The sequence below is a fragment of the Nymphalis io genome, chromosome 10, assembly GCF_905147045.1.
Source record: "Nymphalis io chromosome 10, ilAglIoxx1.1, whole genome shotgun sequence".
NCBI classification, from domain to species: Eukaryota; Metazoa; Arthropoda; class Insecta; order Lepidoptera; family Nymphalidae; genus Nymphalis; species Nymphalis io.
In genome coordinates, this window is record NC_065897.1 from 8,055,741 (window position 1) to 8,081,341 (window position 25,601).

At 32.8% G+C, this 25,601-nt stretch overlaps 1 protein-coding gene across 1 annotated transcript in view; it reads right to left on the reverse strand.

The window, feature by feature from the left end:
* Positions 1-928: 928 nt before the first annotated feature.
* LOC126771390 (homeobox protein goosecoid-like) overlaps positions 929-25,601 on the reverse strand; it is a 31,098-nt gene continuing 6,425 nt past the window's right edge. Inside the window, exons 2-3 of the mRNA XM_050491255.1 lie at positions 23,273-23,511; positions 929-1,138 (exon numbers count right to left, since the gene is read on the reverse strand). Of these exons, the coding sequence (XP_050347212.1) occupies positions 929-1,138; positions 23,273-23,511 (449 nt within the window). The remainder of the gene's footprint in view (positions 1,139-23,272; positions 23,512-25,601) is intronic.

A 25,601-nucleotide genomic window follows, 5' to 3' on the forward strand; every position in this document is an offset into this window, starting at 1 on the left:
ATTTTTTTAACTCTATTTGGACTTAATACAAAAGTAGAGAAATATAGACGTTTTATAGCACACCTCAAACGCGCTTCATAGATTTCAGCTCAACTGAAATCCTTTCCAATTTTTATATTACGCTGAAGTAACTAAGATTGTTCAATTTTAAACGAATTTTAAAGAACACTATTGAAATAATAAAATTGGGCTAATTGCGGGATAACTCATATTAAAAATTATTTTAATATATTTTTTACATTTACTCACTTCACTGTCTCCTAATTTATATATTTTTGGCGGAATTACGAGCGATCGAGGTGTGCTATTTTGGATTTTCTTTTTTTTTTGTATAGAGGAAATAAATTACTTAAAGTGTTTACAAGTAAAAATTTTAAAATTGAGTAGCTTTAATTTTTCGTCTATAAAATGCATGTGATACAACACAAATCCAGATGTAATTTACAATAGTGTCAAATATAAATTTGGATAAGAAGAAATGAGAAAAACATAAGTAAATATATGAATATGGTACTTACCACTTAAATATTAAGATGCAAGAAGAAAATATACAGCTTAGAATATATTTATTATATTACAATTTCAAGACATCAAAGCTTATGATACGAGTAAATAGGTATTATACATTTAACTAGATACATTTACTCTACGATCATAAGATAACTTATAAATATATACCTATAAGTACACTCTAGAAGATAAAAGAACTTTATTAATCTAATTAATTTAATTATATAACAGTTACTTCAATAATCAGAATGTTAAAATGATGAAGTCATGATGAGTCCTTATTGCCTAAACGTTTGTGCACTTTGTTCTAAAGTATATTATTCAATTATCACATATTAATATATGATGATAATAATTAACGCCGATTCACCTCAATTTTCTACACTGTTAAGTTCACTATATCTTTTAACACTAGCTCTTAAGCGACTTCGAGATCGGAGTCCTCGGAGTCATCGGTGTAAGGACGAGGCGTGGGCGGCGCGGGTGGTAGACGAGAAGGCGGTGAAAGGCGCGCTCGTGCCGACACCATCGCGCGGCTGCAAGCGCGCTCCTCTTGCAATTTACGAAGTCGTTCCTGTTCTTCTCGCTTCTGTTTGCGCCATTTCGCACGTCGATTTTTGAACCATACCTGCAAATAACATTCATTTTTAAATTTCAGAGTTTTTTATTAAAATAACAATAATTCACTTATTATCTTTACTAATAATAATTAACGCCTATCTTTACTAATATTATAAATGCGAAAGTAACTCTGTTACGCTTCTCTCTTGTTACGCTTTCAGGGCTAAATCATTGAAATTTGATACGCAGGAAGCTTGAACTCCATGGACAGACATTGCCTATCTTTACATAAGTTTGGAGGGGGGAGTCCACACAGGCTAGCGAAGCCGTGGGCGGAAACTAGTTTTATTTTTTTTATTTTTATAAAAATGTTTTTTGTTCGTCGCTAATGCGCTTTTTAACTGCTTTAATCCGATTGAGTTTGTACCGCTGTTGTTGAGACTTAATTAAATGTTTCTGGTATACTTAGTATCGAATTATATAAACGAACAATGGTATGATCGATACAATCGTTTACATTTTAAAACAATTTAAAGAGGAATTGCAATGAATGGAATAATATTTTAGATTACATCAAGGCTATAGAAAAACACTACTAAAATGTAATAGGTATTAATCAAAGTTTATTTGTAATAAGCCAGGTCTGTACCTGGATTAAAACATTGAATTTGTTTTAATTAAGTGTATTTTCACCATAAGGACTCACTTAATAATGTATTTCGAACGTTTTGGTATACGACAATTTATTATATACATATGTGAATATGTTTGAAAGAATTTTATTATTTTTTATGAGTTCTGTAAATCACACGCAGGACTACAGAACTGTCGCGCCTACTACACTCCACTTGCATCAAATTAGTAATTATTGTATTCTGGAAAGAATTTCTATCTATTGTGGTAAAGAGATTATTTGCACGGCCTAGTTCTTATTAATTAAAAGATAAAGTCCTTAATATACTTAAATAAGTTATTCTTTTACTGTTAAGCTAAATTATATTAATAAATACTTATAAAAATGCTTTGGAAAGCTAAACATATTTAAAAAAAATATCGGCCATTGTATGAAAATAGTTTCACAATGTGCTTTATTGTTTGGATGTAAACGCAAAGAAGAAAACACAAATACAAAAGTATCTAAATTATGTAATCTTTTAATAAAGGTACTATTTGCTATGTGCCTACTAACCTGTGCCTATAATAATTGTCAAAATCAAATATTGTCAACGATGAATAATTAATGTATTGCAATTTTAGAATGCCCGTGTACCGATCCTAATGCATATAACTTTATGTGTATTTTACTCCGCGTTTTCACCTACATACTATATAATTTAATTTATATAATGCCTACATATTTTTTTAATCTCTATACATAATCAAATAATATAATAGTAGTAATTAAAGTGCATAAATAACTAAGGGAAGTTAACTAAAGAGATTACATAGTAGATAATATTGTATTAAGAATATTATCTACGCGTTTACATTTCGATAATGTAATAGAATATTTAACAATGTTCAATGAACATTCTCGTTACAATGTAAAAACTTAAAAAAAAAAAACAATTTAAATATCATATTTACAAAATAATTCAAGTGTGAAGTATACAGCGTATACATTTCAATGGCTCTTTCAAATATGAAATGCATTCAAAAGCCAGTAAAATTCATTCGTATGTTGTGATCAATAATACATTTTAATGTGGTGTGTGATTCATGGACAATTGAATGACCCAGTTTTACACAGCATTGACCGCGCTACTGAACTAACACCGGGAGTAAAAAAAATTTTTGTTTGCTAGAATCAATGATGTTTCTCAGTATGTCTTGGTCGCTTCCACTCGACTTGCCACTCACAAGTGTCGCTGGGTTCCGAACTGCGGGTGGTCGCGGCGGCTTAGTTATACGTCACAACAGTGAAGGCTTTTACTTTTCTTCATTCATGACTACAGAATTTACCGATAAAATATTTTTGACTACAGCTTAGCGAAATTATTATTTGATTCAATTAAACGTGTATTTGTATACTACCTATTTATTTTTGTTTTCACAGAAATAAATCCCTAAACACCATAAATAGTTTTTGACGAATTTGAATTGTAATTTCATAGTCAGTAACAAAAAATTAAAGTAAATATATAACCTACCAGTAGGTACTCTAAATGTCTCAAATAATAAATGTTTCTGTCTTTTAATAGACAAAAGCCTTAGCCACTTATTCTTTATGAATTATAACGTTTTAACAGTACACATTAGACAGAGTAGGTTAAATTTTGAAAAATATCTATTCAAACAACAAAGGAAAATTAACTTTCTAAATCGATATAAATAAATACGCACTTAATGAAATATAACAAAGGCAAAGAGCAATCCTAAAGTGTGGGGATTTTTATCGAAGCTGGGAGCTTAAAATTAATTCTTTAACGATATCACCATTGTAGAAGTTAATTGCATTACAAGTGTCGGTGGATAGCCCAACAATAGGCCTATTAACTTTCGGTTAAATGAGGAGATGCTCTAGCACTTATCGGGCGTTCTGACATTGTGCGGCGTTCATGCGGCAAATATGGCGGCTGCCATCGCCAGACCCGAGGGCGGCTTCACACGCGGCACGGTGCATGATTTCAGCTTATCTCATTTCTCATTTCTCGTGTTTTGTCGATGCCTTCCCGCAACAAGATTAGCTAACTCAAATCTTTTGAACGCCATTCACAGTGTTCGATGTTAATGCTTATTGATTATATTTGCATTCAATACCATAGTAAAATCCCAAACCCGCTGTTCATGCAAACTTTAAATATATTAATTTAAGAATTTCTTGTCTATATTTATCAAAATCTTACGTGGTATATGATATAATGCCTATATATATATTAAATATAATAATGTATTAGTTAGTATAAAATATTCAGAATAGCCCATATCGCTATTGTTTAATGTCCAAATTCCATTATACCGCTGCAGTGATTCTGATATTCGTACCTACCCTGATATTTAATTTATGACTCGTGCTATGCCAGGGGCAAACAGTGCTTTATTGAAACTTTAAACTGCATAGTAAATGTGTATAAGTTTCACCTTTGTTTCGGTTTAACGAGATTGTGACGTAAGCATTTAACCTGCCTAGGCTCCAAATGCTTTAAGCCAATATAATATTTTAGAAATAAAGATTATATATTATCGTTTTAAAAAATAATTATTTTTAAAAATGATATTTGTTTTTATTATCGGTTTAATAATTATACATAGATATCCTTTTATACTCCGTTTATATCGATGTGTGGGCTTAACATTTTTCCAATGGCAAAGTTTAGTTTCTCCCTCGATTTCTACTCGATTTCCGTGATGTACGAACTAATTACATACCTACGAGTTTCATAAATAATTATATGGCCACCCGTCTCTCTGGGCATGCTTTATCTTATGCGATGGACTAGAGAGAAGCTGAATAGCTCGAAACGAAATCCGTTAGTCGGCTCTCTTCATAACCACAGCATGAGTTGGCATGATTCTATTCTACCCCGGAACACAAAGCAACGATATACAAAAAGTCTTATTACTCTTAATAATTTAAGAGAAATACCTAAATATTGTATTAAGAGACATACAACGAAGTGTTAAAAAAAGAAAAATTTGTCCTAAATATAACAATAGGACCATTTTATTCACATATGAAAAAGGATCTGATTGTATTGTAATTTGTAGAGTAAGCTCTACAAATAAAAACGTTTATTGAGTGTAGAGACAAACACGACGGTTAGACAGACGGACATGTATTTTTTAAACATTGACCTGATGATGATGATATTTAACCGACATCAAAAAGTCAGGTTATGTTTGACTTTTTTTAATGTATATTCTACTGATAATTTAAAACCACTAGACCAGTTTTGATGATTTAAACTTTATTCTTTTGTGGTAGGTCCCCAAGTTCGTCAAGTTCTTTGACGTATTTAATATCTTTTTAATATATAATAATAAATAATCTTGCATTGATCTAATATAATTGACTTGTTAATTGTTGTTACATTTGAGAATAAATATATCTTTAACTTTAATAATTTTAACCTTTAGAAAATAAAGTCAGAAAACTGGCATATTTTAAAAGGATATTTTTATCCGCCAATTCGCGGTAGCTGCTCTACCGCGAATTGGCGGATAGCATACCAAAAGCTTCTCTATTTGGATTGATTCTATTTAAAATAGCTTATTCTACTTCAGTGTTCAAGGTATAATATCATATGTTGTCAAATTCTACTACAGAAGCTGCTAGTCATGAAAATCAATAAACTAATCTTTAATAGGAGTTAATAATCTTAAGCTTTTAAATCGTCAAAGTCAAAATCGCTATTAAATAAGCGTTATTGAGTACAGATTTTGAGTGTAACTATTTTTTTAAAATTATTGATCTACTCATCTGAAACCCTATTAATAATAACAAAAAAACAAATCCGTAAAGTTTTAAATATCTTACTAATAAAATTATGAATTATTCAGATTCTAATCTGAATCTATAAATATAAATAATATAAAATAAAGTCGCTTTGTCTATTTCTTTATTTACTTCTTAAACCACGCAACAAATTTTGATACCATTTTCACTATAGAAATAGTTTCAAGTGACACGTGTATATATCTAATTTGTAAATATTTTGCACGAAATGGTTAGACTATAATAGGAGTAGTTATATTAAAATAATAGATTAAAAATGATATGCCTTAAAAAGGCTTACAGAAAATTCTGGGATCGCGTGTGCAAACACAGGTGCAGGTTTCTATTCCCTAACTCAATAAACCGATAAGGCGGCAATCGGACTCAATCGGAAAAAGTTCAGGCACAGGGCCAATGGCTTTTTGTGCATTCCGAGGCGCGGGAGTGTACACACTTCCAACTTTCAGACTACGGGCTGGTACTGAGATTTTTTGACAGAAAAGCCCAATAACTTTTATTGGCCGACCTGAGATTTGAACCCCGGACCTCGGGGTCTGCAGCCTTATCTCTAGCCACTAGACCAACAAGACAGTCACTTAACACTTTACTGTAGGGGCGAATATATTGATTGACAAATGTTTATAGCTTATTGATTAAAAAATGGGCGGGATAAAATCATTATTTTACTCGTATGAACGAATTAACGAACGTAGCTACGAAGTCGGGGCGGGCAGCTAGTAATATTATAATATTAACCTATAATATTAAGAGGCAAACATTTTTTAGTATTTTGTTTATTTATTTACTTCCTTGGAAGTTTAGATTTCATTTACATATTTTTTTATATTAATGAATTTTGCTGCTAGTTATACATAAAAACATATTTATAATTATAAAAAAATTAATAATCTTTGATTATATAAAATAGTTTGAATTTCTGCAAAGTACCAAAATGCAAAATAAAAAAAATCAATCATTGTTATTAAATATATATATTTATATTTTATTTTTATTTGTTACTATATATATTTAGGTATTAAGAAAAATCATGCCATTACAACAGTATCCATTATTGCCAGAAATATAACGATATTATTGAATTTTATAAAACAAAAAATATTTTTTTTTAATTTTAATATTTTTTTAACAAATTTTACTTTTCAGTTCACACTTCAACCGTATACAATAGAAAGACACAGTAATAAAGAGAAAGAGAGGAAAGGTTAGAGTAGGTATAGGTAACGCTTTTTCGTTATTCGACAATTTCTGCTGTTTCCCTCTGTACTGTAAGCCGCGCCGCGTAAAAGAACTTCGTTCCGAAAACAAAACTACAAAAACAGACATATCTATCAACTATTCTTAATATACGTTGCAAATAATTGTAAAGCGTGTTTTAATTGTCAATGCAAACCAACAATTTTCTGAGTATCGGAACGACGCAAAGATTTTATTTATTTTTGTAATTTGAAATGGTTAGTGTATGCGGTATGGGAAGAAACGCAGATGATGTCGGAGAGTCGGACTTTGCCCTCGGCTATGCGCTCCACGCATCGACGCCTACCTCCTGTCGTCTGAATATATACAAAACGCCGGCGGCGTCTGTTCTAAAACCATCATTAGATTTCTAAGCCTGTTTTGAATTTGATTCAATGGAGGAAATGTTATTGATATTAAGACACCGATATAAACCAACAAATATACATAAAATACTCATCAAACTAAGAACACGAAATCCACTGGGAGTATTAATCGATGGCATAGAGGAGAAAAAAGCTTGCTTGATAAGGACACAAATAACTTAAAAACGGTTTATTAAATAAGAATGGGAATTCTGTTTTTTCTTACTAATTAATTAAATAATCAAGAATATTATTCTATTATTATCAGTAAAAGATAGTTCTTAAGTTTTTGTTTTGACAAGATTGGATCATGAAATGAGACGAACGCTAAGCAATATATTCGTAAGTAAGAGAGCATCGTGTGAACCACGCGGTGAGGTTGAGTGGCGGACGGGCGCCGCGGCGAACCAAACCCGAACTTATTGTAATAATGTTGTTAGAACAAACATTGCCGCTCCCTCCGCAAGCCTTGTTTGAGATTACAATTACGGTTTTAGCGAACTGATTTATTAATGGACCACCTGATCCGCCTCTGATACTTTAATGTCGATTTAATTTACATTTACCGCTCATTTTGCTCATCGAGTTTTAGTTTAAAGGAAAAAAAAGTTTCTTACATTATTTTGCTTATATTTTAATGTACTATCATTAATAATTTTTCTTCTAAATATTAAATATGATATGCCTTGTAGTAAACATATCAAACATATTTGAGTTAAACTAGCAGATAAGAAACAAAGAGGCACCTAATGATAAACTGTTTTTAAAATAAAAAAAAACAAATGAAATTCAATTTAATTAGAGACATTTAATAATAAAACTAATAAAGCTTAACGCTATTTAGATTGAAAAATCACCTTCTGAGCCACTGCAAAGCTCTCACACCTGTCGTATTTCGACTCCCCATTAGCTGTGAAATGCATTAGTCAATATTAAATATGCCATCCGCGAGTATAATTCCACAAAGGGCACTTCAAATCACACCCATCTCCTTTCGGTTAACGTCAAAACATTACTCCTCTTCGCGGCCGGAGGCTGTAAAAGTAACCCCCAGTGTCTGTCACTTCATATCAATTACCGCACGCAAACAACCGTGCCAGCATCTCTTTACTGCCATAAAGACCTATCTGCACACAATGCGCCAACCAAATCGAAATTCAGTTGTCAATAGATTGCATTAATAGTACCTCAGTTCTATCGTAAATCGAAAAAGTATTTTGTCATTTCTATTATGATGTAAAATTAAGCTTACAGTCGAAGTTATAAGGGTGATCTTCGTTGGGCTGTGACATAGCTTGGGGTACCCCGGAGGGTCGTTTTACAAACATCGAGCTCCCCTAAACGTTATACTTTGAAAACAATAATTTGTATTGCGTATCGAACGCGCCTATAAATAATAGAGTGATACTTCAGCCAGAGCCGAACCCAAGAGCTCTACATTGCTATGATTGTTATTAAATGAACACTGACTAATATTTACGAGAATTTATCATACAAAATAGGATTTATTAATATAATAACTATATTTATTTATTTTATTTTCTTGTAAGAAAGATTGACCACAATGTAACAGATGCAAGTTATATCGGAGGTCATGACCCCTTGAACTTAAAAAACAAGATTCCAAGTAAAAATTTGGATCGAGAGTTACACATCATTCGTTGTAAATTAATAAATGATTTAATGTTTGATAATAGAATATTAAACAGTTTTGACAACGCAAATAGTCATGGTTCATCTATTAAAATTGAAAATGACATGCAATAAAGTTTTTCGTCTGTTTTCATTAAAGTTTTCGGTTTGTTGGTGTTACAAGTTTATTAAAACATCAAAATAATAGATAAATGACAAAGACAAGTAAACGAATAAGACGAAATTGGAAGTTTGGCTACTTTGTTTCTATTGCGTTACTTTTACATAGTACTAAATTTATAGTTTTTCATTTAAATGTACAGACAGCCGGACACCGCGGATACGGATATGGATTCTTATTTTTACTTCAACGTATGAAACCTTAAAAATGAAGTAGGGATATAAAGCGTACGCTAATGTACGCGTAACTACGCGTCCGCATGGATGATGATTTTAATTAAACTAAGTAGAACATGAATAACTATGTATATAAATAAACTAGCGTTTTACCCGCGGCTTTATTCGTATACTTTACTTCGCATACTAAATAACAATTTCCATAGTTCTTTGTTTTAAAATGAAGAATTTTAATACAAATTTCATACACTTCATCACTAATCTTTCAAATCATTAACCTTAGGAGTTAAATTTTCAAAAATCCTGCCTTAGTGCTAACTTCTATATAAAAGGAACCCGAATGCAAATTATTATAGCCCCAGTAGTTTGAACTGTTCGTTGATGTCAGTCAGGCAGTTATTCTTTTAATATTTACCAACCGCTCTTTAATAAAATCTGAACGAAGCCACTGAATATAGAAAAAAAAAAAAATATCTTCCAGACCGATTTCGACCACGGCGGCGGCAATTTCAAGAGAGATTAGCCAACTGCGGCATTTACGTGCTTTCCGAGGCACGGGAGTGTACAAACTTCGAACTTCCAGACTCCGGACTGCTACTGAGAATTTTCGACAGAAAAACTCAATAACTTTTTATTGGCCCGACCAGGGATTTGAACCCAGGACCTTAATTTACCTTTAATTAATTTGGCAAATTTTCGGCGCAAATATGTAAAACTAAGTAAAAATGTATTACAATGCACGGATATGTTCTTGGGTTACTGAAAGAAAGAATAAAAAAAGTAGTGTATGAAAATTTGAATATGTCATTTGAATACAATGCTATGTCGATTACAATTTACTAAAATAATATTTTTATTGTGAAACAATCGTAAAAAAGCATTTACGTGATTTCAGGGTAAGTTAATATCTAATAACTAAATATAATAATATAATTTGATGACGCAATGTTTATGGCAAATAACTTTGACTTATTTGTGATGTTATTTAAATCTAAATTTTATTTGTATCTTAATTATTTTTTTAATGAAAATTGTGAAAATATAGAAATATTTTATCAACGGTATTGCGGTAAGACCAATATCGTTTTATGATTGCGATCATTTACGCTAAATCAGCTTTCGAAAGCGAATTAAATATGAAGGATATAAAACATCTTATTTATTTCGGAGTTTTTAGTATTTAAAGTTCACAAATAATAGTAAACTTAAACAAAATTTGATGGCGATTCCATATCTCAGTTAACATTAAAATACAGTGGTATCACAGAGTGGCACAGTTCAGACTGGTCGACCGGACGAAAATTTCTGCTTGCTTAGACCATATTTAGATTATGTTTCAACCTTTACTGTATATATTTGTATCTACTGCCATATATATGCTAGTTTTTAGATCAAGGAAGAACTGATAAATCTAGTTTATAAGCATTGGGTGCAAATTTACTTATTATAAATAAATAATAAATATATAGAAGCAATAGAAAACGTTTTAAAAAATATTTAATTAAGAGATTTTGATGCCATATTATGAATTATGTATTATTTATTTTGTAAAATTTTATCATTTCTTTTTGGATTCACGCAATAAGTAGGAACTACAAATGCAATATAGATATTTTACAGTATTATAAGTAATAGTTTCAAGACGGATATATAATACGGCCATATAATCCAACTAATATAACAAATATGTAATATCACCGAAACTCTTTACCAATGCATTGGAGGACGTCTTCAAGACGCTCGATTGGAACGGAGGGGGCATTAATGTAAATGGCCAACACATTACACATCTGCGATTTGCCGACGACATTGTCATTATGGCGGAGACTCTGCAGGATTTGGAAGAGATGCTAAACAGCTTGAGCGATTCTTCAAGACAAGTAGGTCTCGGGATGAACATTGAAAAGACCAAAATTATGGCAAACCGTCATGTATCCCCGAGACCAGTGGTCGTAAATGGCTCTCCACTTGAAGTTGTGCAGGAATATATCTACCTGGGCCAAACTATACAACTTGGCCGGCACAACTTTGAGAAGGAGGCTCAAAGAAGAATACGTTTGGGCTGGGCGGCATTCGGGAGGTTACGTCATATTTTTGAATCGTCGATCCCACAGTCGCTTAAGACCAGGGTCTTCAATCAGTGCGTCCTAGCCGTAATGACTTACGGTGCCGAAACGTGGACACTTACCGTAGGACTGGTCCACCAATTTAGGGTCGCTCAGCGAGCAATGGAACGCGCGATGCTTGGGGTTTCTCTGGCAGATACAATCCGAAATGAGGACATTCGCCAGAGAACTAAAGTCACCGACATCGCGCTTAGAATTAGCTCGCTGAAGTGGAAGTGGGCTGGTCATGTCTCCAGGCGCATTGATGGCCGATGGAGCCGACACGTGTTGGAGTGGAGACCACGCTTAGGCAAACGTAGTGTAGGACGCCCTGTGACAAGATGGGCCGACGATTTAAAAAAAGAGGCAGTTTCGGGATGGATGCGAACTGCCCAAGATCGGGATGGTTGGCGTTCTATGGGTGAGGCTTTCGTCCAGCAGTGGACGGCAAAAGGCTGAAAAAAATAAATAAAAATAAAATATATATATATATATATATATATATATATATATATATATATAACAAAAGTGTGTTTGCGCGTTCATTCTCTGGACCCAATTATAAAGTTTACCCGGACGAAGTAGCGAGTAGAACCTATACCTATTTTTATCAGCCATGTTTATAAGCTGTGCCACTGATTATCTCGAGCTGTCTCAGTATGCAAATAAATAAATCTTACCTCCGTTTTTCCCACCACCTACAATATGGGTACCTTCAAGTCTAGAGTGAATAGGCATCTTCTAGGCAAGCGCGCTCCATCTTACATTCCATCAGGTGTGATAACACTCAAGTGCTAGCTTATAGATTTAAAAAAAATAAATGTTCTTAGTACCAGAAGATTAAGGCCTTAGTAGTGATAGACATCATGATCAGTGCAGGGTTAGAAGTTAACTTATCACATCTTCGAGAACTCTAAGAAATGCATGGTTCGTCGCTATTATGTCTTCTTTCATCGTTAAAGCCAGAGAAAACTCACTAATTAATACGGACATAACATCAAAAAAGTCAGAAGTGCGCGCCGTTGGAATGAAGTTTTGCGTTACCATCCAACGGTTTCCACACCAAAAAATCGCTGTTTCTCAATAATTTATATAGTTTATGTCCTTATAGTATAATTTAAAATAACAAGACGTAGGTAGGTAGGTTCTTTTTGTTACAAAACGAATTTTACGCGAATTAACTTCTCAGTATTTTACAACCCTCATAGTTATTATCGCAGCCTAAAAATAATTATGTTGTACGATATACTCGTAAATGCTTCAAATTTTTTTGTGCAAGATACTTTTCCCATCCAATATTGATTTCATAGATAGCATTTTGACAGGCTCTTGATATTTTTATTTACTAAATGCAACATGTGATTCTGATTCGTCTAAGCCCATTCCTCAACTCCTTAAAATTGTTATTAAGTAATTTGTTATATAATACACTAGTAAGTGTTTTGGGGGGTGTTAGGTATAAAAAAGTATTTAAAGTACCTAACTAATAAAAATAAATAGTCAGATAACCACATGTCCCTACAAAAATATTTCATAACATATATTCTGACTTATCATTGGATATAATCAATTTTAAATTCCATTTATAATTCATATGATCAACGATTTTCATAATTCATATCCTTTCATTTATTAAATAAGTATTTTAATTGACGAGCCGGTTGGAGTGGTTGGTGGATGCTTGCCTTTGAAGCCGAAGGTTGTGGGTTCGATTCCCACCCAAGACAAATATTTGTGTGCATGAACATGTCTGTCTATCCTGAGTCTAGGTGTAATTATCTATATAAGTATGTATTTACAAAAGAAAAAAATTATATGTAGTAAATCAGTTGTCTAGTTTCCATAGTACAAGCTCTGTACAAGCTTAATTTGGAATCAGACGGCCGTGTGTGAAAAATGTCCCAGGATATTATTATTATATATTATTAATTAATATAATATCGTATTTGACCGTTGTCAATTTGCTATCGAAATATGTATATTTTTAGAAATAAATAGACATGCCAAAAATAGGTTTGAAATATATCGATGTTTCTTTGAATTTAATCAACAGTAGCATGATAGTAATCGAATGAATTATTAGATCTAATCGATTGAATTTTTCTTGTCAAAAATATTGTTTTCATTATATTATTATATTCGAATATAAATTCGGGAAATTTTATATGTTTTTAATATTGTTAATGTTAATACGTTTTACGTATTTTCTTGCTACTACTTATGTAAATACACCTTATAATAATTAAAATTAAATTATGTTGAATACCGATGCTTAAATGAGTGATCAAATAAGCTTTTAGTTATTTTTGTCTTAGCAAGAAATTAATCGGTATCTTCTCTTTAAAGCGATTGTCTTTTTAAATGTCTGCCTTATTAACTATGCATATGCAATGCATATGCATATGCAAGTATCAATATAAGTAAAATATAAGAAATAAATAAATACAATTACTATTTTAATGCAATATTTATTATAATATTCCGATGAGTTACGCATCATATAATATTTTTAGTTCAATTTATTAAATTATTAACAAAAGTCATTTATTTGTACATTTATTTTTACTACTGGTCAAGTTTGGATCATGTCCTTTATAATCAGCTTACGTTACGTAGTGCCTATTTTTCAAATTTGTCCAATCTATGTACAATCTTGAAAAACATTTTCTTTCCGATTGTTAACATAAATTCGTATTCTTATGTAAGGGACAATGGTATATATAGAATTATGTCTCATTGTTCTATTTACATACCAGCAATCCATATAAATAAATATTATAAATTGAACAAAACAATTAGCAATCATCATAATTATGTAGGTAACTACATATGTCCAAAGGCTTTGCAGTTAAGTTTCTTTACTTAATACCCATTACCCTTTAGTATCGTTTGAAATTCAGGTATGGCCAACAGGCGTAAAATGAACTGAAACAAACTCTTTGATCAGCGACGTCGGATCACTGCTCAGCTCATAAAAGCGTTATTGCTTTGAGTCGACGCGGAAGCAAAAGACAAAATGGCGCCGCTTTATTACTTAGTAACACATTGCGAGCGTATCTCTTTTATAGCTGGAAGATAATTCCTGCCGGAGGGAGGCTGCATGCGACTAGGAAGCGACGTTGGGCCGCTTGCTACTGGGCGGAGCGACACGCCCACTTTTTCTTGTTCATTGCTATCTGGGGATGTGCTTTGTCATTCTGTTGTACTTGTTTCCATGTTTATTTTTTATATTATTTTAAGGTTTTTATTCAAATAATATTTTTATTCAATAAAACGACACAAATTTTATTGGGTCACATAAAACTAAATTCTGTCAATCAGTATTCAAGTTGCTTAATTGAAATATAAATGAATATGTGTATTAGTTATGAAAACAAATTAAGTAATTCATTATTTTAAATTGAAAATCAGTTTATGTTATTGTTAATATCTATTATAACAATTTATTATTATAACAATTGTGTATTGAAAATAACGTTTTTTGGTTTAACACACATGTTTACACATAGTAAAATTTGTTATTGTTGTAAAATAGAAAATAACTTTACAATAACATGCTTTGGTATGAACATAATATGCCTTCGATATAATCAGACAGTTCTCAAAGTAAAAATCAACAATGTCTCCACGTAGTCGTACTTTATGCTCGGGGCGACCGCGGCTGAGACCGCCGAGATTATATGTCTCTTTAATTATTAATTATGTAAAGAGTTGAAATGCAATGATTGAGACTCAAACAAGGCAATGCGACCCCTTCATTGTCTTTCGTTTGCACAACGTTGTTCATCATCTGATATAACCTATTTAATTTAAAATTTCGTCGTGCCTACCTACCTTCGTATTTAACTACTTCAAGTATTTGTTTTGTACAAATGGAAAAAAAGGATCGAATGTTATTTCTACATACGCAACAAAATATATTTTTACATTCCTTTTGTTTAGGATATACAAAGCGATGCAAATTATAATTACTAATTTGCTTAATTGTAATATACTTAGTTAAGGCTTATCTGGTTATTTAACGTCTTCGTGTTCTTATAAGTAAGCCCATGGCCTCCATAGCTTCATTCTTAAGTTAATGAATAGAAGTTATAAAAGTGTTTTACATAATTAGTGTTACGTATTTCATTCACATTAAAAAAAGTCAGGCCACTAAATTACGTGTTAATTGCCAAAGACTTAGCCAAAGAACACGGTTTCGAATACAGGCAAGTACCATTACGTTTTCATGTGCATAATATTTTTTATAATTTCGCTCGTGCAATGAAGGAAAACATCGTATGGAAACCTACATGTGTTGAATGAAATTTTAACGCATCCGGTCCGCAGTAGAGCAGTGTGATAGAATAAGTATCAAACCTTCTTCTGAAGACGTGGGATATTTATGGGCCTGTAATTTATTTTTACAAGCTTTTGCTTAAGTATAACCTTTTACCAAATAATCTCAATTAGACTTTAAATTATATTTTCAACGACATGGACAACACGTAGAAACGCATTTACTTACTTATTACTATCTCCGAAATTTTATGAAGATTCCTTCAAATTAAAAGAATACTATTTACGCACATACGAAAATAATTATACTTATTTCCAGTAAACAGTAACAGCCTGTAAATGAGCCACAGCTAGGCTAAGGTAACCTCTCCCTTTTAAAGAAAAAGTTTGGAGCTTATTCCACCACGCTGAAATACACACGTGGTAGAATTTCAGTGATATTAGACACATGCAGGTTTCTTCACCGTCGAGTGAATCATACACACAAATTAAGCACATGAAAATTCAGTGGTGCTTCCCGGGTTTGAACCCCCGATCATCGGTTAAGACTCTTCTAACCACTGCGCCATTTCAACTTTTTTTATATATAATGATTTAAGTTAGGGATAACTTGGTATATTATGTTAGCTAGTATCACTACTAAATACTTGGATTTGTAATTTAGTACTTTATTTAATTAGATCACGTTAAAAAAGTTAAGATATGTTTTAAATAATTCAGAACAATGAAACAAAGCACTCGGATGTGAGGGTAAACTCGATTTTCAGTAAGTGTTGTGATGCCTAAACAAAAGCGTTTTAATAATGCAGTTTCCAATTGCCGCTGAGCAAATAACGGGGAAACAACGCTCTACAACTGCGGAAACGAGCATTTTTAAAATACATCGCAGTATAAATATCGAATATCCTAAAAAAAGTAATGTTTTTTAATACGTGGCTTGTATGATTTGTTTTACGTACTATAATATAGGCTTACTGCTAACACTTTAAGCTCAACAGCAGGTCAGAGCGACTGGTTACTTTTATTATTGTATGGGATTGTATCGGAGGTTTACATTAATAAATTATTAATGTAAACGTAACTTAAATTGAATTTTATTTTATTTCTTTTTTTGAACGCATGTAATTACTACTTAAATACATAACAATAAACCAATACCATGTCTTTCAAGAGGTCAAGTAGGGTAAGAACACAGTTTTCTAGATCTAGAATATATTTGACCACTTTACTATACTTATGCTCAAAGTAGTTATACGCGAAAGAATTCACGTACTTTAATGTAAAATATATACATAATATGTACCTGTCTGCTCGAATAACGAATACGGCTGCCCATCTTAGAGACTGCCGTTTTTGCAAGGACTGTACAAGTTTGTGCGTAAACACAGGTGTAGAATCTGTATGTAGTAGTGTAGTAACAGTATTTCGGATAACGTTGCCATCGTATTTTTAGTGCGATACCAGAAAACGAAAACGCAAGAATTTACAATATTAAAATCAGTTATTGTTTTAAAAAAGGTCTAAAAATTATTAACGTACTCAAAAAAGTAATAAGAACTTACATTAAGTGGGTAATATCTAATAATTATTAGATATTGTTTAATTTAAAAAACAACAGCCCTTTAATAAAAATTTAATTAAAAGTCATTTGTGTGACCATTATTTATTTATCACAGAAACGAAACTTATTTTTGGTAAAATTATATATTAATTGTTTATTGCATTATTTTGGGTTCCTAATACATAGAACTTGGACTTAATTAAATTTAAAACAGTATATATTTTTTAATATAATTGAAGAAGAATTAAAGAAGTGGGTATTAAACTGCTTACAAGCATCCCCTCGCAGCGTCTAACTGTTTGTGTTGATTTAACCATATAAAGTCCTCCAGACTGATTTCGGAAAAGAATTCAGGCGCAGGCCCAACGGCTTTGCGTGGTTTCCGAGACACGGGAGTGTACACGCTACCAACTTCCAGACTCCGGGCTGATATTGAGAATTTTCGACAGAAAAACCCAATAACTTTTTATTAGCTCGACCTGGGATTTAAACCCAGTATCTCCAGGTCTGCGGCCTTACATCTAGCCATTAGACCAACTAGGCAGTCAACTATATAGTGTACAATGAAAGGCCTACATATGTATACCTACATAGATTTATTTTTTCAATAAAACAGTCTTAACAGAGGTTTATACCAACCGCATAAAAATATATGAAAATATATAATAGAGGTTGCAATAACATTTAAAAGACCCAAAAAGATTTGAAGGATTTACAGAAATTATGTTGTTTTATACGAAGCAAAAGGTTTCACACAAACGTTATGTTCTATCGATAAATTGAGTCACGAGTTACGCAAATCGGAAAAACACAGTTATCCTCTGAAAAGCCTTATAAGTGACCCTCATTAGTCTCATTGTTGTACTTTTATCGTTCCCGGCGCCCTCAGCTCAGGCTAACATAAATAAATCAAATTTAATTAACTCAGATTAATTTTCGCGGCGCGGCGCCGTTTCACCCGCCGCCGAACGTCCCTTTTTATTTGCCCGGAGGTAAAATTCTTAGCTCTATATTCGACTCGACTCGCTGTGATTTTATAAGGATTCTTTAATAAAAAGTTTACATTTAACAAATTATACTTGTCGCCCAATACTTTTTAGCCGAGAAGCCGCACAAATAAGATTAAATTTATCACATTGATCTTTTTAACCATCTTGAGCATTATTTTTAATTAAGTATAAAAAATACCTTAATTGTAGTAGTTTAATGTGCTTTGTAATGTGTAAATGTGCCAGAAAATATAATTAACTAGCTACATACATTGACTTCGCACGGTTATATAAGGCTATAATTTGGGTCACTCAAATATATATTTGTAGGTATATAAAAAGATTTAAGTATATATTGTAGTAGAGTTTTGTGATAAGCGATCAGTCTACCGACTCAGTAATAAATCTTAATAACTAGTCTATCGCAATCCACACATCTATTTCCATTATGCGTTATTTTAATATCTTATAATAATGACCTCCGGACAGATTTCGGCCACGGCGTCCAATCTCAAGAGAGATTAGCCAAATGCGCAGGACATATTATAGTGCAATAGTGTGTGCGCAAACACTGATGCACTCTCAACTCCCTACTCTCATAATATCCCTACATCTCATAATCCGATGGGACGGCAATCCGACACGACTGGAAAGAGTTCAGGCGTTTTGGTCCTGCCAAAGGCTTTACGTGCTTTCCGAGGCACTGGAGTGTACACACTTCCAACCTCCAGACTCCGGGCTGCTCCTGAGAATTTTCGACAGAAAAACTCAATAACTTTTTATTTCCAAAATGACGTAGTTGGTTAAAGTTGTTAGACATTAGCACGGACAGAAATCGCTTAGCATGAGACAATAATATGATTATCACAATAATATTATAAATCTCATTATTGAAAAAAATACTAAGATCAAACTACATCATTTCTTTTATCCATATGAAGTCGGAACGGATAGTTAGTTGTCTATATAACTTGTGGAGACTTTTAGCTAGTTGCATTTGATTGGAAACTAAGCCTTATCACGTAAAAAATGAATAATCACTGCATATGGTACGGTAACCTACGTTTTGTTTTGCCAAGCGTCACAAATATCTAAAATTAGCTTCTGCCCACGGCTTCGCTCGCGTGTGAGGAGAGAGGCAGATGTTACATAACCTATAAGTTAAGTCAGGGTATAAGCTATCTTTATTGTGACTATAAATTTAATTTTTCAATATTTTAATTTTTATTAAAATATTGTATTTATTTTACTTAATCTAACCGGTTTATAAAATAAATTACGGTTATCGAATGGGCATTCATTGTTTCAACATTTATTATCTTTGCTGTTTGAGAGATGGCAGACTACGATGTTCGGGTTCTATTGATCGGTGAGCAGGCGCCGGTTGCTTACCGAAGCCTGTCAGTTTAAAACGATTAAATATATTCCTTTTTATTATATACAAAATTATACTAACGGAGGGTTACATACGTCATCTACTTTGTAAAACGTATTTGAGAGGTTCGGGTTACCAAACCTCTTTTTATCAAAACCGTGCCACGTGCAATATAAGTCATATATTGCCTTATTTCTACATATTTAAACACTCCTGAGGAAGTGTTTATTTTTCTATAATTTTATATATACTTTGTATATTGCATTACAAAGTAATATAATATTTTTCGGTGGACTCAACCGAGGAATTGTTGCTGATTTGGAGTTGTTGGAGGCTCAGTCTTACGAAGGAGAGGCTGCTTGTCCAGTGGCCTGCTGTTGCTGCTGGTGGTTTTATCTGCTTCGCACTGCTTTTATTTATTTGTTCACTCATTGTGACAATGCGTTCAGGGTTTGCATTATCCTGCTTATCTATTTTAATCTATCACTTAATTTTAACCGATGCTAACTCACCTACAGCTAATAATATTTTATTGTTTTAATGTTAACTTAATCGACCAGATACTGTCAACGGCCCCCCCCCTGATTTTGATGTTGTAAATTTTATAATCTTTATGACGAGTTTTATTAATGTAACGGTCTTGGTGGAACGAACCCCGTACACACGAGAACCCCGTGACAGTATTCCAAATTTCATACAAATCCATTTAGTAGTTTTTACGTGAAAGAGGAACAAAGAATCCTTTCATCTCCACGAACTTTCGCGTTTATACTATCAATAGGATAACAATTTCTCACGCGTGCACTAAATATGAAACGGTGTTTTTTTAAAGTTAATAAATTTTATCCTTTATTTAAAAAATTATAAGCAAATATGAATTACCTACATTTTAGTTTTCTTACATTAAAAAAATATTATTGAAATATAATTTTTTGAATATTTGGTAGGTACATATATATATGTACCTACCAAATACCAAAAGTAGGTACATATATATATGTGTATAGTAGGTACGTAGGAGTACTATGCACTTTTTTACCACAAGTATTAACTTTTTAGTACTACAAGTAATAAGTAGAAAAATAAACGGCCGTCGGCCGAGCGAAATCTGGGTGGTGTCCCCTTCGTGATAGGTTTATAGCTGGTTAAATTGCATCGATTAATAACAATGAATAGAAAACGCTTAGTATCAACGAGAACGCATGGTATATATAAACATTTTAATTAAACAATTATTTTATTTTATTATTTACAACCATATGAAAAAATAATTAAATTTGCACAAAGGTAGTAAAAATGCGGGCATGTAAACAGCCGACGAACCGCTGTCTGGGTGGCGATGAAGAAGTGGAGTGGACGGCACACACTCCAGCAACACCGGTAGCCTGCAAACATCTCTCGCTTACAACCGGCCCAAATACTGGCCCAAATACTGGCCGGACAGTTAAGCTAGATAAACACATTGTGTAACAGTTTACTTAAGGCATTGAAAACCAACAATTGGTAACGACAAAAAGTGGATAGAACATTTCGTAATTTTTAAATTTCACTTTGCATCATATTTAAAATTTTAAATGTTTTTATCCTTATTTAGTTTTATGATCCAACTCATTATAACTTTAAAAAAATGTTTTAACGTCAAATAACTAATAGTAAAATAATGTTAAATTATGTTTATTACCTATAAACATTATTTTTATTTATTCCTAAAAATACGAATACCGATTTATCTATCCAGTTTTGAAATAAAATTATATCTGTAAATAAGATCAGTACTTGTTAGCCGATTTTTTTTTGTTCATCGCTTTTACGAAAGAAAACATGCAAATTCATGTATGTTTTCCTTAAATGGGCTATAATGACTATGAAATTTCAACCACAGAGCGAAAACTAGTAATATTTTTTTAAAAGTATCTTTCAAATATATATTTTATACTTGAAAAACAAATTAGAGATTACAACTAAATAGGGTGCTTTAAATGGGATTTATTTTTTTGGTTCAGGCCCACCCACATAATGTTGGCACACAAAATGTCGCGTCAGCTTTATTGACACTTAAGACCGAGCCTTTCACTTCTTCCAAACTTTCGGCTTTGCCTTCCGATAAAAAAACGACTCATGATCATTATGCTCAATCAATCGTCTAATTCAAAAAATATGTCGACACTTATTACAAACGCTTAATTTAAATATCAAATATAGTTTTTGTAGATTGAAAGATGGAAGGAAATTTTATAGATTGAGAGTAGGACATCTAAAATTTATATCACCAGTGTAAGATTATCAAAGGATGATTGATAATTTCAACCCATACCAATTACATTATAAAGCCGAAGTGTTTTTTCAATGCTTAAAAAAGTTGAAAACAAAAAAAATATGATTGTGCATTTACACGGTTTAAAAATAGATAGGTACTTTATTTATCAAAGAACATTACATAATTTGTTTTTAAAAAACTTTACTAATTAAATTAAATATTTATTCCAACGAACTACTTACTGAAGACCTGTCTTTTAAATAATTTGAGGTTACTAAATATTTTGATAAAGCCATCTATTTAAAATGTTCAGGTTCCTTTGAGCTTCAGTATAGTCATCTGCGTAAAGTGATATATCGCCGGATTTATGTCCTGTTAACCCAGAAGTACTTATATAAATTATATATTAGTTAATTTTTTATATTTTCCATGAAGGCAAATGACTACTCCACCTGATGGTAAGTGGTAGTTGAGTCCAAACGCGACAATGGCCAGTACAGTCGGGCGTAATGTTCTGCACTAGCCGCCCCCGCCTTGCCGACCCGCAAAATGCCTCTTCACGCCTCGTTTGAAGGAACCCGTTGTAAGAGGAGGGAAACACATAAACTGGTAAGAAATTCCATTTTTTGGAAGTGCGACAAAGAAAGGAGTTGCCAAATTTCTTTGTGCGCTATGGAATTGATGACACGGTTAGGCGGTGACATCGAGAGCCAGCACGCGTAAACTTATGAAGGAAGGGGAAGCAGGAATTAGAGAGAATAATTCCTCAGAACACTCGCCGTGATACAGTTGATAGAAAGCGCTCAGCGCTGCTATCTCTCGACACAATTGTAAAGGCTCGAAGATGTTTGTGATCTTTACGTCGCCAATAATGCGGACCGCACGTCGCTGGAACCGATCCAAGGCCTCCAGTAGGTACTTAGCGGAGCCATCCCAAAGGTGTGAGCAATATTCAACGCAAGACCGTACCTGTGTTTTATACAACAAGCACAGTTGTTGTGGCGTGAAAAAACGCCGCACTTTGTTCAGAACTCCAAGTTTCCGTGAAGCTGTTTTTATAACAGCCTCGATGCCCTTAGACTAAGGTCGCAGCGAAAGTCCATCCCCAGCAGGGCGATTTTGCTTTGCATCACCAGCGGAGTGACCATTCTAGGAACATTAATAGCATTTAAACAGCTCTTTTTTCATTTATGGATTATATAACATCGCTACGACCCACGGGATCGCATCAGCAATCATTTACAAGGGTGAAACAACGCGACGCAGTGAGTATTCTATAAACGATTACTACTGTAAGTGCTGCTATTACCACCATTCTACTCGTTCATGATGAGTACAGTACTTATTTTTATCTAATACTAACTACTATCAGAATAATGGTCTACTTTTTTTCGTCTACAATTCGTTGTAATGCCATTCGTGTTCCGGTCATCAGCGTCTCGGAATTTGCTCATTGTTTGTAAGCAAATAAAAAAAGTTTTAAGCTTCGATCGTATGTTAATCGACGAACGCAATATAATTTTGTACGGTTGTTTCGAATCTAATTAAAGTGTGTCAATGTATCTGTATTATTTTCAAACAATAATTACATACCTCAACTCGTTCCTCTTTTAAGTCGACTCGTAACGCCAATTGCTCTCTTAGAACAACATCAGGATAATGTGTCTTGTCGAAGGTGCTCTCCAGCTGTTCCAGTTGTTCCTCTGTGAAGATGGTACGGTGTCGGCGCTTACGTTTAGGCGGAGGGCCCGAAAGCCCAGCTAAAGCAGCTGCCGCGTAACCTCCGTACAAACCGGCATAGCCGCCAGCTGACGTCACCACGTTCCCTACACCTGTCAAATATAAACATATTTTAGTAATATAAGTATCAACTAGTGAATTTTAAAGTCATCGTTCTGATTATTGATTTCGGTTTAAAAAGGTTAAAATGACAGTTTTATAAATAAAAAATAGCATCGTTCTACATCGTTAAGTCCAAATTGATCCCGAAGTTGGCGGCGCTTCGCCAGTGCAAGAAAGGAACTTACAGTGCCAGTTTCGGACCAAGTTGACCACTAACAAACAATCAGATGGCCCCTTTTTTTGTTTACCTTCCTAAAATAAATAAAGTTGAAATCTAATTGCAACATAAATCAAATATAATATCCCATCTCATTGCTTTAGACAGAACCACAGATTTTCTTTGTTTTGTGTGCTAGCTCTGATCATTAGCGTTATCAATAACAAAATAAGAGAGAAAAACAAAGTTTGAAACATGCAAATTCGTTTAGGTTTTACTCCATTTTTAATAATGATTAATTATAGTATTTACCTACTGTGAACGTACAGCTTAATTTATAAGACGTAGATACTATTTCAAATTTGGTTATACAAATGCCTTTTGATTTGTAATGTGGCATCACACCAAAATAGGATTTTACTCAATTTTAAATTTAAAAATTATTTAACCCACTTCATAACAATGTCCTGATGCATAACATACCAAGAGAAATTAATATTCACATCAATATTTTATTGATAACTTTTCGCTTCGTCCGTACATAGTAGCATAACGTAAATACAATAAGTTTTTAGTATCGCTATACCCGTTGCACAATGCATCTCAAACCTTAACAAGTATAATTTTCATACTAATTACAATAATAATTTCTACAACAACACATACAGAACGTTGGACCAACTACGTGTTTATTTAGAAATAAACGGTTCACAAAAGATACAGTAAGCTCAAACTAATATTGGAATGAACATAATTTACCTAAGTACATATCTGACTCAACTGTAAATCGAAACCCCATAAGTGGCCTTGAAGGCAGTTTCACTGTCACCGTCAACAATTAATCACAGTTAGATAATTATTTCTCTAACCCATTATTTTTTTCCTATAAAATTTGAATGTGTTAAATAGCTGAATACACAACATATTTCTTTGTTATGTTGAAATATTTCTTCATTTTCATGTAACAGTAACTATAAAAATAAAAGTAAACTTTCAACGAAATAGTAGTATGTATATCTATATTATACCTTATTATAATACAACTGAAAAGTTTGTATGTGTGAACGCGCATTCTCAGGAACTAAAAATTATATTTGAAAAAATACATGTAAAATAGCCCTAAGGCAGTTTATTTAAAATTTCTATCATTATGTAAATTCACGCTACTATTCGAAAGAGCAGAATAACTATAAAAGTGGCAAATCTAGCGACTAGAAAAAGAATGTAAATCCATTGGTTCTGCGCTTGAACTCTTTTCGGTCGTATCAGACACTTGCGCACTATAATGTGTCTTGCGCAGTTGGCTAATCTCTCTTGATATTGGCTGCCGTGGCTGAAATCGGTCTGAATGACATCATTATTAACACTATTTCACTCAACTAATTATATCTACTTTAATTTTACTTCCAATGTTCCGATAACAATTTAACCGACATTCAAAACACCTTTTTGACGAATCCAGAATGAATACGATATTATTCAAGATCTACAATATCTTGTCAATTCGAAGTTGTATATTTATCTTTACTGTGTGTCAGCTGTGATTAGAATAGCCTATTCCGACGACGGTTGATGGCCAGTCAACAGGTCAGCTGACAGTTAATGAGATAACACGCGGTATATAGTAATAGGCATGTATAAAAAATTAACTATCAAATAAAAATAAAAGAGACGCGGTAATCAATTCGTACTGCGAAAAAAAATTTAAAATTACCGTCTCGAAAATCCGTCCGGAGAGTTAAGGTTTTGTCTATCTGTTACGTCATAAAACTATATAAGTAGTGCGCTTTACTCCAACGTATTCGCAGGTTATTAAAATCATTGTGTTTTAGATTCATTTGTTTCAATTGCACAAATTTGTTTATTATATTGCACGCACATTAATTTGCAGTGGCATTATTTGTTTAAGCATATAATCAAAAT